Source organism: Engystomops pustulosus, chromosome 2 (genome assembly GCF_040894005.1).
Source record: "Engystomops pustulosus chromosome 2, aEngPut4.maternal, whole genome shotgun sequence".
Taxonomy (NCBI): domain Eukaryota; kingdom Metazoa; phylum Chordata; class Amphibia; order Anura; family Leptodactylidae; genus Engystomops; species Engystomops pustulosus.
In genome coordinates, this window is record NC_092412.1 from 1,660,121 (window position 1) to 1,679,352 (window position 19,232).

The window sequence follows — 19,232 nt, forward strand, 5'->3', positions numbered from 1 at the left end:
TGTTGGGTGTGATGGTGTGTGGGGCTTTGCTGGTGACACTGTTGAGTGTGTGATGTGGGGGGGGGCTGTTCTGGTTACACTGTTTGGTGTGATAGTGTGGGGGGGCTCTGATGGAGACACTGTTGGGTGTGATGGTGTGGGGGGCTTTGCTGGTGACACTGGTGAGTGTGATGGTGTGGGGGACTTTGATGGTGACACTGTTAGGTGTGATGGTGTGGGGGCCTGGGTTGGTGACACTGTTGGGTGTGATGGTGTGGAGGGCTTCGCTAGTGGCACTGTTGGGTGTAATGGTGTGGGGGCTGTGCTGGTGATACTGGTGGGTGTGATGGTGTGGGGGGCTGTGCTGGCAACACTGTTGGGTGTGATGGTGTGGGGGGCTCTGCTGGTGACATTGTTAGGTTTGATGGTGTGTGGGGGGTCTCTGCTGGGAACACTGTTGTGTGAATGTGTGGGGGGGTCTCTGCTGGTGACACTGTTGGGTGTGAGGATGTGGGGGGCTCTGCTGGGGACACTGTTGGGTTTGATGGTGTGAGGGGGCTTTCCTGGTGACACTGTTGGGGTTATACTGGACCAGCAGGGTTACCACAGAATCAATGACCCCAAACACCTGCAGGCTGTGTAAGGGATATGTGACAAGAAGGAAAGTGATGGGGGGCTACACCAGATGACCTGCCCTCCACAGTTACCAGACATGAACCCTATCCAGATGGTTTGGGGTGAGCTGGACCACAGGGTGAAGGCAAAAGGGCCAACAAGTCTTATTAATCTCTGTGAACTACTTCAACACTGTTGGAGACCATTTCAGGTGACTACCTCTTGTATCTCATCAAGAGAAGCCAAGGGTGGGAAGAGCCGTGATCACAGCAGAAGGACCTAGAATATAAGACATATTTTCAGATGTTTCACACTATTTTGGTAAGTATATAATTCCACGTGTTAATTCATAGTTACTTTTTGGACATAATGGGGCAGATTTATCAAGCAGTCTGAAAGTCAGAATATTTCCAGTTGCCCATGGCAACCAATCACAGCTCAGCTTTCATTTCACCAGTGCTCATGAATATTTTAAAGGGGAGCTGTGATTGGTTGCCATGGGCAATTGGAAATATTCTGACTTTCAGACACTTGATAAATCTGCCCCAATGCCTTGATGCTTTTTGGACTCCCTTGAACATAGTTATGGACTCCCTTGGACTGTTCCTAGTAAGCACAAAGCTTTTTGGTTTTAGAGTAGTTTTGTAACCATTATGGCTTTTATATCCCTGTCATGGGAAGAATTGGACATAAAAAGTAATAGAAAACCTTCCACACCTGAAGAGGTCTCACCAGGATGGAAGAATCCATGCTAATTTCATGGGATTTGTCCATCAGCATCTCATGAAGAGAATTGGCCACAATGTAGACGGCGGTGTAAATGCTGTGCACAATTCTGAAATTGACCACATCAAAGAGATGAAGTGATACGGACTCCAACGTCTCATCACCGGGACAAGGATTGAGGGCCGGAATTGTCCCATTGATATTGGCCAACATGGGATAACAACCAAACAAATCGATCCAAACCTCTTTTAATAGATAGTCCTCTTGGTGACCATAGGGGGTCACGTTGTATATAAACTCCCTCAGGCCTGGGATGTCCCCCTTATGGAGGAGGAAGGTCAGCGACCCGTTTAGCACCTCTGGGGTGTATGCTACATCAGATAATTGAAAATAGGTCAGACCTGACAGAAAGATCCAGACTTTACCAGATTTCATTCTACGTAACGTACATACAAGACTGATCATCAATGCCATATCACTGTTGACAATCACAACTTTTGCCGATGACGACTGAATTTTTTCTGCCACACTTTCTCTTTGCTTATTTTCAGACATCGTGTACATAAACTCCACACAACCTCCGCTGCTCAGGATGAGATTCTTCAGGTCTCGGCTTCCCCTCTCGCTGCTGTCATCATCTGCACTCAAGATTCCCACCCAATTCCATCCAAATTGTCTCAATAATTGGACCACGGCCCGATGCTGATAGTTCTGATTGGGAACCGTCCGGTAAACATGTGGAAATTGTACACGGTCTGTAAAGATGGGATCCATGGCCCCGTAGCTGATCTGAAGAGTAGAAAATCACAATGTTATTATATGCGAGCCAGTGGTGGAATGTTGTGATGTTAATGGGAGAATAGCTTTGGGGCTGAAGGTTGTGTGATATTTATATATTTTGTTACTATCTTCCTGTGTGGAAGGTCGGAAGCGTTAGACTGTTTGGGAAATTAAGAGGGGAAGGGGGGATGGGACCATGTGCAGCCAAGTTTCAGTGCTCTAATGCACCTGAAGCCTCACGCTCTAATGTTGGCTAGAGTGTGGGTCCAGGCCTGTGCTTGTGCTATTGTTTGTCAATCTTGAAAAGCACACTACGAACTGATGGTGCTCAAGGTCAGGTTCTGGTACTGGTGGTATTGGTATCAATTAGTACAGAAGTTTGGTGAAGAAAGCAACTGTCTCTATCAGCCTATTTCTGCAGTCGATGTAACAAGAATCACAAGGTGATGTGTGACATGATTTCCTCTATCTAGGTAGTGTGAGACATGATGGTGACACTGTTGGGTGTGATGGTGAGGGGGGCTTTGCTGGTGACACTGGTGAGTGTGATGGTGTGGAGGGCTTCGCTAGTGGCACTGTTGGGTGTAATGGTGTGGGGGCTGTGCTGGTGATACTGGTGGGTATGATGGTGAGGGGGGCTTTGCTGGTGACACTGGTGAGTGTGATGGTGTGGAGGGCTTTGCTAGTGGCACTGTTGGGTGTAATGGTGTGGGGGCTGTGCTGGTGATACTGGTGGGTATGATGGTAAGGGGGGCTTTGCTGGTGACACTGGTGAGTGTGATGGTGTGGAGGGCTTTGCTAGTGGCACTGTTGGGTGTAATGGTGTGGGGGCTGTGCTGGTGATACTGGTGGGTGTGATGGTATGGGGGTCTGTGCTGGTGACACTGTTGGGTGTGATGGTGTGGGGGGCTCTGCTGATGACACTGTTGGGTGTGAGGATGTGGGGGGCTCTGCTGGGGACACTGTTATGTGTGATGGTGTGGGGGGGTCTCTGCTGGTGACACTGTTGGGTGTGAGGATGTGGGGGGCTCTGCTTGGGACACTGTTGTGTGTGATGGCCGAAGGTTGTGTGATATTTATATATTTTGTTACTATCTTCCTGTCTGGAAGGTCAGAAGCGTTAGTCTGTTTGGGAAATTAAGAGGGGAAGGGGGGATGTGACCATGTGCAGCCAAGTTTCAGTTCTCTAATGCACCTGAAGCCTCATGCTTTAATGTTGGCTAGTGTGTGGGTCCATGCCTCTGCTGGTGCTATTGTCTAGGTGATGTGTGACATGACTTCCTGTGTCTAGGTGATGTGTGACATGACTTCCTGTGTCTAGGTGATGTGTGACATGACTTCCTGTCTCCAGGTGATGTGTGACATGACTTCCTGTCTCTAGGTGATGTGTGACATGACTTCCTGTGTCTAGGTGATGTGTGACATGATTTCCTGTCTCCAGGTGATGTGTGATATGACTTCCTGTCTCTAGGTGATGTGAGTCATGACTTCCTGTCTCTAAGTGATGTGTGACATGACATCCTGTATCTATGTGATGTGAGTCATGACTTCCTGTCTCTAGATGATATGTGACATGACTTCCTGTCTCTGGGTGATGTGTGACATGGCTTTGTCTCTAGGTGATGTGTGACATGACTTCCTGTCTCTAGGTGATGTGTGACATGACTTCCTGTCTCTAGGTGATGTGTGACATGAATTCCTGTCTCTAGGTGATGTTTGACACAACTTCCTGTCTCTAGCTGATGTGTGACACGACTTCCTGTCTCTAGCTGATGTATGACATGACTTCCTGTCTCTAGGTGATATGTGACATGACTTCCTGTCTCTAGGTGATGTGTGACATGACTTCCTTTGTCTAGGTGATATGTGACATGACTTCCTGTCTCTAGGTGATGTGTGACACGACTTCCTGTCTCTATGTGATGTGTTACATGACTTCCTTTGTCTAGGTGATATGTGATATGACTTCCTGTCTCTTGCTGATGTGTGACATGACTCCCTGTCTCTAGGTGGTGCTTGACATGACTTCCTGTCTTTAGGTAATGTGTGATATAACTTCATGTCTCTAGGTGATGTGTGACATAATGTCCTGTCTCTATGTGATGTATGACATGACTTCCTGTCTCTAGGTGATGTGTGATATAACTTCCTGTCTCCAGGTGATGTGTGACATGACTTCCTTTGTCTAGGTGATATGTGACATGACTTCCTTTGTCTAGGTGATATGAGACATGACTTCCTGTCTCTAAGTGATGTGTGACACGACTTCCTTTGTCTAGGTGATATGTGACATGACTTCCTGTCTCTAGGTGATATGTGACATGACTTCCTGTCTCTTGGTGATGTGTGACATGACTTCCTGTCTCTAGGTGATATGTGACATGACTTCCTGTCTCTAGGTGATGTGTGACATGACTTCCTGTCTCTAGGTGATATGTGACATGACTTCCTGTCTCTAGGTGATATGTGACATGACTCCCTGTCTCTAAGTGATGTGTGACACGACTTCCTTTGTCTAGGTGATATGTGACATGACTTCCTGTCTCTAGGTGATATGTGACATGACTTCCTGTCTCTAGGTGATATGTGACATGACTTCCTGTCTCTAAGTGATGTGTGACACGACTTCCTTTGTCTAGGTGATATGTGACATGACTTCCTGTCTCTAGGTGATATGTGACATGACTTCCTGTCTCTTGGTGATGTGTGACATGACTTCCTGTCTCTAGGTGATATGTGACATGACTTCCTGTCTCTAGGTGATGTGTGACATGACTCCCTGTCTTTAGGTGATGTGTGACATGACTTCCTGTCTCTTGGTGATGTGTGACATGACTTCCTTTCTCTAGGTGATGTGTGACATGACTTCCTGTCTCCAGGTGATGTGTGACATGACTTGCTGTCTCCAGGTGATGTGTGACATGACTTGCTGTCTCTAGGTGGTGCGTGACATGACTTCCTGTCTCTTGGTGATGTGTGACATGGCTTCCTGTTTCTAGGTGATGTGTGACATGACTTCCTGTCTCTAGGTGATGTGTGACATGGCTTCCTGTCTCTAGGTGATGTGTGACATGGTTTCATCCTGTTGATGTGTTCAAAGCTCCACCACCATAACAGCTACTAGTTCGCCTCCCACCTTTCGCTAATTGATTTCTATGGCTTTAATGATACTTATGGATTCTTTTTACAGGTTTTGACCTCTACCATGGGACTTGGGTTGTGATACCTGCGGATAGTGATACAGGCCGATCAGCTGGGAGATTTTATGGGTTGAAGAAGATTCCAGATCCCCAATAATTGCCACCAGATCTCCCCCCTTACGACAGACATAGTTTGGCACCAGGACTTCTCCTCCGGTCATCAGGGACATGGAACTTTTAACCGTTTCTCGCTTCAGCCCCTTCGTGTTATAAATCTCGTAGCCCAGAGTGATGTTGGGTAATAAATCTTGTCTTCCATTGATCTCTTCTATAGCAAACAGCATAGCCAGGTAATGTCTGTAGAGCCGAGGAGAAGATCTGCAAAGAAGATTAGATCTGGTGAGATTATTCTAGATTATGCTGGATTATATCAGAATATAGAATATTAGACTAGAAGATCACACAGAGGGATTATCCTGGATATTAGTGTGAGATCTGTAGCGATGGTTGAGAAAAGACAGATGTCCTAGTTTAACCAAGAAGGATGTAAAAAATGTCTGAAGTTCTCCTTTTCTCCATTACTATCTGAAAAAACATCTCCTTGTCCCACACAGAGAAATGTATTCACTTCCATAATAGTAACTCACCCCGTCCAACCACCACTGCCCCCAACACTTTCAACTCCCATCCTCTTCGAGAGACAACAAACTATGAATAAAGTCTTTGAGGCGATTCATACGTCATGTGAAACAGTTTCTAAAAAGTATTTTCATTTGTTTTATCCGGACCCTTGTGGATTGGTTGCTCAGAATCCCTCAAGATTTGTGGATTATTTCTATCCAGAATGTTCTTCCCATCTGCAGATTTTTTTATGGTGGTGATTAAGGTTCCGCTGATATTTGTGAGTGCGATAAAATATGTTTTTTTTTTAATTTTCAAAACTTATGCACATTATACAAAAAAGAATTTCATTATACAATAATCCATAGCATTTGTACATCAATCAAATTATTGTTTTTATTTTCCTCTTTCCTTCCTCTCCCCTCCCTTTGCCCTTTTCCTTTTTCCCTTTTTATTCCTTTTAGGAACCCTCTCATTGGACCTTATACCATCAATATCTCTTATCACTCTATAGTAGTGACGGAGGGCCTATAGCTTAAGCATTAAGAGCCATCCCCCCTTTGGGCCCGCTGGCTGGATAAACCCCCCCCCCCCCCTCCCAAAAAAAACAAAAAAAAAAATACTTCAGTTAGAAAAGTGCCAAGCATTCCATATTTTAATTCTTTTTGGTCCCAGCATTTTATTTTTAAGCCACATACATTCGTAATTCTTAATCTGTAAGGAGAGATTCTGCCAAAAATCTACCTTGGGGTACTCCTTAGATCCCCATTTACGAACTATACAAACCAGAGCGACATTCATTAGCTTAATAATTCATTTCCCAAATTCCTGCTTTATCGTTTCTTGTTCTATAAGACCGAAAATAGCAGTTCCTACGGAAGGTCTAAGGTCAATAGAAAGAGTTACTGACATTTTCTCGAAGATTGCGTCCCAATTACAATTACAATTACACTCCTATTACACTTTCCCATTTACTTCGTGATTTATGTTTAATGCTATTAGTGAAACTATTTCTTACACATTTATATATCATAGAAACACCCTTCTTCGGATTTACTGAGTTTCTAATAAAATCCAAACATATATGCGTGACTAAGTTCCATTTAATGGAGCGTGTATTATATTTTATTGCATGTGCTAATTGTCGGTAGCGAATCCAATCCCCTCCCTTTAACCCATATCTGTCCTGTAATGTGGAGAAGGACATCATTTGGTCTTCTACCATTACTTGGGAGACATATTTAATCCCTAATTTCTGCCAGAAGGGTATGTCCGGTATCTTCATCAGTTCAGCTAGATTACTATTATCCCATAATGGGGTCTCCTGCAAATATCCTTGTAATTGTAACATTTTCTTAAAATATTTCCAGACTTTCCCTAATGTGTTCCCGAGGATCCCCTTTCCAGGTGTTATCCTTCCCAACCAAGAACTCTCCAGTAACTCCAGTATATTCTCTACTTTCCCTCCTGCTAACTGTATCAATTTAATATACAAGTCATTATCCTTCCAATTTATCAGTCGACCCACTTGTGCAGCTATGTAGTATCCCTGAAAAAACGGTAGTCCTAATCCTCCTTCTCCGATAGGCTTGTATAGGTATTCCATCTTGATTCTAACTTTTTTCCTTCCCCAGATTAGTTTGTTAAGTAATGATTCTACCAGTCTAAAGAAGGACATATCTATCCAAATAGGAGCCGTTGACAGAAAATAAAGAATTTGGGGAAGAATGACCATCTTAATCAGACCTATCCTGTCCGCTCTGGAGAGGAATAGACCATTCCAACATTGAATTTTATTTTTAAGGTTTCTAATTGCGGGTTCTAAGTTAAGTTTGTGAAATTCTTTAGGTTTAGTAGACACCTCTATACCCAAGTATCTGAAATTCTCTACACACCTCACATCTCCTCTTTCGGTCGCCCACTCCTTAACTTCCCTATCCAAGGGCAATAGATTGGATTTGCCCCAATTTACCTTAAGGCCAGATAAACTCCCAAATTCCTCCACAAGTTGGATTGTATTCGGTATGGAATTAAGGGAGTTACGTAAGAAAAGCACCACATCGTCCGCGTAGAGGCAGATCTTATCTCTGCACCCTCCGCATCCTCCCCCCTGTATTGATTCGGTATTTCTTATTTTAATTGCCATCGGTTCCATATACAGGGCGAACAGAAGAGGGGACAGAGGACATCCCTGTCTTGTGCCTCGGGTTAACCTCAAAGTTCCTGACTCCCTGTCTCCAACTCGGATTTTGGCTATCGGCGCATTGTACATACATTTAACCATACTGATAAAAACTTCTCCCAGATCGAATTTTCTCATTGTCTCCCATAGGAAACTCCACTCCACCCTGTCAAATGCTTTAATCGCATCTAAAGACAGGATGGAGCGGAGTCCCCCCTCACCCAGCTCTACCGCTGCATAGAATCTCTGGATACAGTCCCCCGTCCTTCTGTTCTGGTCTCTGTGAATCAAGTCTGGAATAACTTTCTGTAATCTTTGAGCCAATACTTTGGCTAAGATTTTAAGATCAGTATTTAAAAGGGAAATAGGGCGGTACGAAGCTGCGTCCAGAGGGTCCTTATCCTTTTTAAGTATAAGTGTAATGCCAGCCTCTGCCATCGTATTGGTAACCCCTCCACGAGTAAAGGCTTCCTGGAATACCCCCAGTAATTTGGGAAGGAGGAAACTACCATATTTCTTATAAAAACTAAAAGGCAGCCCGTCCGGGCCCGGTGATGTATCCTTAAATTCCTCTACCGTGATAGGTGCACATAAAATCTCTCTATGATGTATACTAGCTTTAGGGATCTGAATTTCATTAAGGTACTTGTCGATCGCATCTTGGCTAACAACCAGCTCAGAATTGTATAATCCAGTATAGAAACTTCTTAGTACCTGCAGAATCTCACTTGGATCTCTTGTGACTCCCCCGTCCGCTTTCCTCAAAGCACTTATAAGGTTTTTACCATTATGGTTTTGGATCTTATTTGCCAGATATTTCCCTGGTTTACCTCCTTCAACAAAGGAGTCCTGTGCTTGAAAAAAAGCCCTGTGTTGTGCTTTCTCAACCATGAATTTATGTAATTCTTCCCTCTTCCTGTTTTCTTCTGATGGGTGGTCAGAAAGGGCATTCTCTGCCCTAGTGAAATCTACTTTTAATTGCTGTTCTTTCTGGCCCTTGAATGTTTGATTCTCTTTGAATATAACTCTTTCACAAACATTTTAAACATATCCCACGCTGCTGCTAGATTCGATGAGGCGGAATTTAAGTCCCAAAACCATTGGGTCTCCTCTTCTAATGACAGCCTTGGATGTAATATTGTGATCCAATACGGGTTTAACTTAAACCGCCTACAGCTCTTTTCCTCTGATTTTAGGATAATCATTACTGGGGCGTGATCTGAGATGATCCTTTCATACACCATCTTGCGACTTAAACTGAAAAAGGAGGAATTTGTTAAACAGAAATCAATGCGGGAAAGAGTGTTATAAGATTTGCTGATACATGAAAATACTCTGCGGCCTCCATACAATCTTCGCCAAACATCCAACCAACCGAGATCCTCACATAAATATGATAGTTTACTCCGTTGTTCCGGCTTTGCCTTGCGCCAGTTTAAATCTGTCTCTCTTCTCCTCCATTACCATGTTAAAATCTCCCATAATCATTAAAGGCAATTACCATGTTCCTCTACAAATTTTATTAGTATATTAAAGACATCAAAGGAAGCTGGGGGAGGGAGATATACAAAAGCCAATATAACTTTTAACCCTTTAAGTTGACCATAGAAAAAAATATACCTGCCTGAGCTGTCTATGCGAACTTTAAGTACTTCAAAATCTACATCCCTATGTATCAATACCGATACCCCTTTTGAAAAAATGTTACCAAATGAGTGGAATTCTGTTCCTATCCATCTTTTTTTGAAACGGTGGGTATGACCCGCAATCAAATGGGTTTCCAATAAGCAAATAATGGCTGGCAGATGTTTACTGATAACATCAAAGACTTGACATCTTTTAAGTCTCTTACTGGAACCTCTAATGTTCCATGTTAATATTCGGATATCATTCTCCATCTAAAGAAAGGAAAGAGACTACCTGTTACATAGGACTGCAGGGAGCTGCTGCATTATCTGTACTATGAGATATACTGTAGAGGACAGGTCAGAGTCTACCTGTTACATAGGACTGCAGGGAGCAGCTGCTGCATTATCTGTACTATGAGATATACTGTAGTGGACAGGTCAGAGTCTACCTGTTACATAGGACTGCAGGGAGCAACTGCTGTATTATCTGTACTATGAGATATATTGTAGAGGAGAGGTCAGAGTCTACCTGTTACATAGGACTGCAGGGAGCAGCTGCTGTATTATCTGTACTATGAGATATACTGTAGGGGACAGGTCAGAGTCTACCTGTTACATAGGACTGCAGGGAGCTGCTGCTGTATTATCTGTACTATGAGATATACTGTAGGGGACAGGTCAGAGTCTACCTGTTACATAGGACTGCAGGGAGCAGCTGCTGCATTATCTGTACTATGAGATATACTGTAGGGGACAGGTCAGAGTCTACCTGTTACATAGGACTGCAGGGAGCAGCTGCTGCATTATCTGTACTATGAGATATACTGTAGGGACAGGTCAGAGTCTACCTGTTACATAGGACTGCAGGGAGCAGCTGCTGTATTATCTGTACTATGAGATATACTGTAGGGGACAGGTCAGAGACTACCTGTTACATAGGACTGCAGGGAGCAGCTGCTGTATTATCTGTACTATGAGATATACTGTAGTGGACAGGTCAGAGTCTACCTGTTACATAGGACTGCAGGGAGCAGCTGCTGTATTATCTGCACTATGAGATATACTGTAGGGGACAGGTCAGAGTCTACCTGTTACATAGGACTGCAGGGAGCAGCTGCTGTATTATCTGTACTATGAGATATACTGTAGGGGACAGGTCAGAGACTACCTGTTACATAGGACTGCAGGGAGCAGCTGCTGTATTATCTGTACTATGAGATATACTGTAGGGGACAGGTCAGAGACTACCTGTTACATAGGACTGCAGGGAGCAGCTGCTGTATTATCTGTACTATGAGATATACTGTAGGGGGACAGGTCAGAGTCTACCTGTTACATAGGACTGCAGGGAGCAGCTGCTGCATTATCTGTACTATGAGATATACTGTAGGGGACAGGTCAGAGTCTACCTGTTACATAGGACTGCAGGGAGCTGCTGCTGTATTATCTGTACTATGAGATATACTGTAGGGGACAGGTCAGAGTCTACCTGTTACATAGGACTGCAGGGAGCAGCTGCTGCATTATCTGTACTATGAGATATACTGTAGGGGACAGGTCAGAGTCTACCTGTTACATAGGACTGCAGGGAGCAGCTGCTGCATTATCTGTACTATGAGATATACTGTAGGGACAGGTCAGAGTCTACCTGTTACATAGGACTGCAGGGAGCAGCTGCTGCATTATCTGTACTATGAGATATACTGTAGGGGACAGGTCAGAGTCTACCTGTTACATAGGACTGCAGTGAGCAGCTGCTGTATTATCTGTACTATGAGATATACTGTAGGGGACAGGTCAGAGACCACCTGTTACATAGGACTGCAGGGAGCAGCTGCTGCATTATCTGTACTATGAGATATACTGTAGGGGACAGGTCAGAGACTACCTGTTACATAGGACTGCAGGGAGCAGCTGCTGCATTATCTGTACTATGAGATATACTGTAGGGGACAGGTCAGAGACTACCTGTTACATAGGACTGCAGGGAGCAGCTGCTGCATTATCTGTACTATGAGATATACTGTAGGGGAGAGGTCAGAGTCTACCTGTTACATAGGACTGCAGGGAGCAGCTGCTGCATTATCTGTACTATGAGATATACTGTAGGGGACAGGTCAGAGTCTACCTGTTACATAGGACTGCAGGGAGCAGCTGCTGCATTATCTGTACTATGAGATATACTGTAGGGGGACAGGTCAGAGTCTACCTGTTACATAGGACTGCAGGGAGCTGCTGCTGCATTATCTGTACTATGAGATATACTGTAGGGGACAGGTCAGAGTCTACCTGTTACATAGGACTGCAGGGAGCAGCTGCTGTATTATCTGTACTATGAGATATACTGTAGGGGGACAGGTCAGAGTCTACCTGTTACATAGGACTGCAGGGAGCAGCTGCTGCATTATCTGTACTATGAGATATACTGTAGGGGACAGGTCAGAGACTACCTGTTACATAGGACTGCAGGGAGCAGCTGCTGCATTATCTGTACTATGAGATATACTGTAGGGGACAGGTCAGAGACTACCTGTTACATAGGACTGCAGGGAGCAGCTGCTGCATTATCTGTACTATGAGATATACTGTAGGGGACAGGTCAGAGACTACCTGTTACATAGGACTGCAGGGAGCAGCTGCTGCATTATCTGTACTATGAGATTTACTGTAGGGGACAGGTCAGAGACTACCTGTTACATAGGACTGCAGGGAGCTGCTGCATTATCTGTACTATGAGATATACTGTAGGGGACAGGTCAGAGTCTACCTGTTACATAGGACTGCAGGGAGCAGCTGCTGTATTATCTGTACTATGAGATATACTGTAGGGGACAGGTCAGAGACTACCTGTTACATAGGACTGCAGGACTGGGAGGTAGTAAACATTACCCATTTAACTCCACATTAAGGCACTTTAGTAAAGATACATAATCCTACCCGTAACATTAACCCCATAAACCATTTATAACTAAACATAACTAAGAAATGATGACATGAGGCTCCTGTTGGGCAGAAAAGGTCACAGCTATTTATTGCTAATAAACACAATTATTATTATTTTAATATTCTCAAAATCAACCGCAATCTCAGTTCGTTTCTTTGGAAACCATAGCTGCCGAAGTGGTTTGTTCATCCGGACTCCCGAACCACCACTTCGACTTCCGAAAAAATCCACATCAATTCTCTTTTCCGCCACTAGGAGCTCCGAGTACTCCTACTCGGAGCTCCGACCCCCACCCAACAGGAATAGGGCTCGCTCAAAGCCAAAAACAAGCAACCTACAAGAAAGGACATAAGCCTCAGTAACAGTAACAAAGGGGAAAACCAGCTCCGAGTCTGCACCTAAGCAGACCCAGGTACTCCTCCCATAAAACTTACAACGGGAGATTTCAGTCTGCCACCCTACAGGACTAATACCATCTCCAGCCGCGAGAAACCCCAGAGGAAGTAGCCCCTGTAACAAGCACCTAAAGGACCCAACAAAGCAAAGAACACCCTGCAACGTTACTCAGCAGTCCAGCTCTCCCGCACGGCTCTCCCTGAACATCACACAGTACGCTGCTTTATTTGTAAGAAATATCTGATATGTCTCTTGAAAAGACCAGAGGGCCTTACAGGAAACGACTACCTAAATCCTTGCCTATGATGTACAGCGCTACAGCACACGTTGTAAATACAGTATAGATATAAATGCTATACAATGAGCCTGCTGGTCTGAATACAGACAGACAACGCCCTTCTGTTATATATACAAGCACCACAATACAGGCTATAGTCATATCCATTATTTACCTGTTATCTGCATGTGGTAATAACTACAATTCTCGTATACAATATAGTGGGGACAGGTAAGACACTATATAAAATGCACAAAGGACCTGGCTATATCCATACGGTCCGTTTATCTGCAGAAATATGTGCGGCTGCAACCCCAATGGCCCCTGACCATGTGTCTGGCTAATTCCCCCGCTATTTTGTGGGTATAACTGTAGTATAATATTACACCGTTTCTTCCTCATTATAGGCTGAGGTGGCATGTTATCCCCACAATATCGCACTATCCACCACTCATGTAACATACATTATATATGTGTGCAGAAGTATACATGGGCACTCCCTAATACATAAGACACAACTAAAGGCCATATACATCTATATATCTATATCTACGCACAACATACAGTTTGCGCCAATAACTACAAAAATCAGTTAGACAAAGCCACGTACAAATGCACAAATACAACAAGCATCTAAATGCGGCATGTGGTGAACATATAGCAAAAGGTAGTGATATAAGGTTACTTTCAGAGCACCAAAAACTCCCCATAACCAGCCCCCAATTAACTCTGTACAGGTCAATACTGGACCACATAGAATGTGGGGGACCTGCACCTATCATGGTCAATCGATAAAGCCATAAAGTGTAGGACACCATGATTACGGAGAACTGGATGAGATAATAATAATGAGATAATAATAGACTCGTACAGTATCACAGATGGAGGCCGCACTATTACATGTGCTCTCTCCAGGCAGCCCCTCTACATAATGTATAATACATGTGACCTCCCCATAACAAGCAGAGTAATGGAGGATATCTACCCCCTTCCAAAGAAGCTCCAGTCCGAGGCTTGTGATTGTCACCATGTTAGCGAGGACTAGTAATACCGTAGCCATGTGCACATGTGATTGGAAGGTACAAATAACCTGTGTAACATTACATAGTATACATGAGGTAAGTACCCACATGTAAAACAGCAACATATCCAGCGTCTGAGGTCCAGTGTCTGAGGTGAACACCCTCATGTAGATCAGTGCCATGTACAGCATGAGGTAACTACACCCTCATATATACCAGTGATATGTACAGTGTAGGAGGTAAATACCTCATATATATCAGTGATATGTATAGTGTATGAGGTAACTACATCCTCATATATATCAGTGATATGTACAGTGTATGAGGTAACTACATCCTCATATATATCAGTGATATGTACAGTGTATGAGGTAACTACATCCCCATATATATCAGTGATATGTACAGTGTGTGAGGTAACTACATCCTCATATATATCAGTGATATGTACAGTGTATGAGGTAACTACATCCTCATATATACCAGTGATATGTACAGTGTATGAGGTAACTACACCCTCATATATATCAGCGACATATACAGCGTCAGCGACATGTCCAGTGTCAGGAAATATCCTCATGTAGTTCAGTGCTGTGTACTGTGCGTGAGGAAACTACCCCTCATAAAACAGCAACACATACCACGTGTGAAGTAAACAATGAATGTACAGCGTATGAGGTAAATACACCGTCATATATATCAGCGATTGATAGTGTGTTATGAAACTACTCATATATATCAGTGATATGTACAGTGTATGAGGTAAATACACCGTCATATATATCAGCGATTGATCGTGTGTTACGTAACTACTCATATATATCAGTGATATGTACAGTGTATGAGGTAAATACACCGTCATATATATCAGCGATTGATCGTGTGTTACGTAACTACTCATATATCTCAGTGATATGTAGTGTATGAGGTAACTAACCCCCATATATATCAGTGATATGTACAGTGTATGAGGTAACTACACCCTCATATATATCAGTGATATGTACAGTGTATGAGGTAACTACATCCTCATATATATCAGTGATATGTACAATGTATGAGGTAACTACATCCTCATATATATCAGTGATATGTACAGTGTATGAGGTAACTACACCCTCATATATCAGTGATATGTACAGTGTATGAGGTAACTAACCCCCATATATACCAGTGATATGTACAGTGTATGAGGTAACTACACCCTCATATATATCAGTGATATGTACAATGTATGAGGTAACTACATCCTCATATATATCAGTGATATGTACAGTGTATGAGGTAACTACACCCTCATATATCAGTGATATGTACAGTGTATGAGGTAACTAACCCCCATATATACCAGTGATATGTACAGTGTATGAGGTAACTACACCCTCATATATCAGTGATATGTACAGTGTATGAGGTAACTAACCCCCATATATACCAGTGATATGTACAGTGTATGAGGTAACTACATCCTCATATATATCAGTGATATGTACAGTGTATGAGGTAACTACATCCTCATATATATCAGTGATATGTACAGAGTATGAGGTAACTAACCCCCATATATATGAGTGATATGTACAGTGTATGAGGTAACTACATCCTCATATATATCAGTGATATGTACAGTGTATGAGGTAACTAACCCCCATATATATGAGTGATATGTACAGTGTATGAGGTAACTACACCCTCATATATATCAGTGATATGTACAGTGTATGAGGTAACTACACCCTCATATATACCAGTGATATGTACAGTGTATGAGGTATGTACGCCCTCATATATATCAGTGATATGTACAGAGTATGAGGTAACTAACCCCCATATATATGAGTGATATTTACAATGTGTGAGGTAAGTACACCCTCATATATGTCAGTGACAATATCAGTGATATGTACAGTCTGTGAGGTAACTACCCCTAATATATGTAGCGTGTATGAAGACAGCGTATGAGGTAACTACCTCCACACATCTATCAGTGATAATGAGATCTCTACCTTCAATACAAAGCAGTGATATGAACAATGAGGGACATGTCAGAGTGTGAGGTAAGTGTGAGTCAGCCATATATCCAGTGTACCAAGCAATAAGCTCACATATCAGCCATGTATGTCGTGTGAGGTGGCCGGGGGTAGATACGTGGGTAATTACCCTCCATTATACAGCACTCACAAGACTGAGAGAACGCTCCCATAGACATAACAATCTGTCTGCACTCAGTAACACTTTCATGTCCAAATTGAACTAGTAAATAAAGTTAATCAGCCACATATCACAGCCATATCTATAGTGCATGATGTATAGTCTTCCACATATCACAGCCATATCTATAGTGTGTGATGTATAGTCTTCCACATATCACAGCCATATCTATAGTGCATGATGTATAGTCTCACACATATCACAGCCATATCTATAGTGTGTGATGTATAGTCTTACACATATCACAGCCATATCTATAGTGTGTGATGTATAGTCTTCCACATATCACAGCCATATCTATAGTGCATGATGTATAGTCTTCCACATATCACAGCCATATCTATAGTGTGTGATGTATAGTCTTACACATATCACAGCATCACTGCAGGGTATAGTATAGCTGGGAGCAGACTCCTGAAGAGACATGGCTGAGGGGACATGGCAGCTTCTTATATAACTTTATCCCACATGCACATTACATCAGGTAATCCTGCTCCCCAGAAACATTAACCAGTCATATCCTGTAAGGTTATGTGCTCACACTTAGCACAGCCATATCTGTCATGTGTAAGGAAGCTGAGCAGATATATGAGGAGACATGGAGACATGATCTCCTGTGGTAATTAGTAATTCCTGAGGTAAAAATCCTCTCATACATGATGTGGAAGCTGAGGATACACTAGTACAGTGATTTTCAACCTGTGTGCCGTGGCACACTAGTGTGCCGCGACACATGGTCGGGTGTGCCGCGGGGAAATTTCCCCAAACTATGGTACCCCCTGTGTTTTGTTTCCCGGTAATGTGCAGCGATGCGCAGTCACAGCTTCTTACAGTGTAGGAGACGTGTACAATAACACATGTGCAAGCTTTGAACCTCGTGCGACAAAGTGTCGTCACCGAGGCTGGCGCATCATCCTGAGAGCGGAGAGACTCCCGCATTTGCCCACCGGCCAAGGTAATGCCCACCAATAATGCTGACTATATGAGCTTTTGCCTGAGTATATGAACTGTTGGCAAAATACTCAGCATATGAGCTGGTACTTTTAGTACTCCAGCAGTATACTGCATATAACAATGAGAAATGTAAAATGAGAAATACTATAGTCATGTGGCTGGAGTACTACAAGTACCAGCTCATATGCTGAGTATACGAGCTGGCACTTGTACTCTGGCCTCATGGCCTTAGTACTTCTCATTGTACCCCTTTATTTTGCAGTATATGAGCCACAAAATAATCAGCACCATATACTAAAAACAGGGAGAAACTGAGAACTGTTGAGGAAGAGCTTCGTGTGTGTCTTTCCACCATTCCTGTGTTTATCGAAACAGGCCCAGGTTTCACACTGAGTGAGTAAAATAAATTTAGAATCTATATTATTAACTATATGTATAATATGACTGTTTAAGTGTCATTTTGGTTGGTGGTGTGCCCCAGGATTTTCTAAGTATAAAAAGTGTGCCACGGCTCAAAAAAGGTTGAAAATCACTGCACTAGTACACGATGTGGTAACAGCAGAGAGATATAACATGGTAACACTCAGCCTTTTAGGGAGAGAAACAATACTCGCCAAAAACCGTAGCACCTGTGGGTGGAGCCACGGGCGTCGAGATGTTGGCCGATGCTATCGGCGGTGGAACCAGGCTGGTCTCCCTGGCAGAAACGGCTCTGGTCGCTCCCACGTCGTCCTCGGCTCCGGTAACCAGTCATCGCCGCGGCATCCGAGGAACCGCCTGATGAAGACGGGGGACGCCACCCGGACGACCTGGACCTCCTCTCCCGATGAGAGGAGCGGGAACACATGCCATTACAATAAAATGCACCGCAGAGCCGCCGCAGCGCTGCCGCCTGCGTGCATCCCGGGCGGGCGAGGAAAAAAGGACCTGCTGCACTGGCGCCTAAACCTAGCAGGAGCTGGAGGCGCCAGGGGAAGGGGGGGGGGGTAGTGGCTATGGGACTAGGACCACAGAGGGCTTGGGAAGTACAGGTGGAGGAGCACTAGCCTCCACTATAAAATGTGCAGCAGCAGGCATCACATAAGGTGCTGAGAGCTCTTGCCTCTCCTCAAGCACCAGATCAGGACTAGGGGGACCCGTGGATGGGGTCTCCTTTAAGGAAGCAGCAGTGCTGCGGTGCGCCCACAATGCTGGCCACGGAGCAGACTAAATGTGCCAGCGGTCGCCACATATGCGCAGACCGCCGGCCAGAAAATTATGTGTGTGTGGGGGGGGGGCTTAAACAGTCCGACGGCTGTGCCATACATGTGGACTGACATCAGTGACTGAGGGACAGCAGGGGCAGTGAAGGAGAGAGGAGCTGCAAGAGCCAGCACTCTCCTTCACTTTATATGCAGGCGCAAAGCACCTCAAGAAGGGTAAGGGGGTCGCCCATTAGCAAACCTGGCCACCTAAGGTACCAGAACACAAGCCAGATACCGCTCACCACAACTGCAGACAGCTTGAAGATGGCGCGGGCAAGAGGAAGTGCAGGCCCAGTGCCTGCCCTATAAAGGCTCAGCTATGGGAGGGACTGAGCAGCAGCAGCAGGGAGGAGAAAGGAAGCAAATACCGCCCCTATTTAAAGTGCAAACGTCCCATGTAATAAATTGCAACACTAGGACACCCCCAGTCAGAGGGCGCCCTCCTTATGCAGTCGGGGGCACCCTACAGGAGCAGCTGCTGCATTATCTGTACTATGAGATATACTGTAGGGG

General features: G+C 44.1%; 1 protein-coding gene across 1 annotated transcript; it reads right to left on the minus strand.

The window, feature by feature from the left end:
• Nucleotides 1-858: 858 nt before the first annotated feature.
• LOC140116346 (vomeronasal type-2 receptor 1-like) lies at nucleotides 859-18,954 on the minus strand. The gene is made up of 4 exons (XM_072132873.1): nucleotides 18,090-18,954; nucleotides 5,327-5,618; nucleotides 1,327-2,109; nucleotides 859-873 (listed from the first exon to the last, which is right to left on the minus strand). Exons 2-4 carry the CDS (start codon nucleotides 5,582-5,584, stop codon nucleotides 859-861), a joined length of 1,056 nt encoding a protein of 351 aa, XP_071988974.1. The 5' UTR covers nucleotides 5,585-5,618; nucleotides 18,090-18,954.
• Between the last annotated feature and the right edge of the window lie 278 nt (nucleotides 18,955-19,232).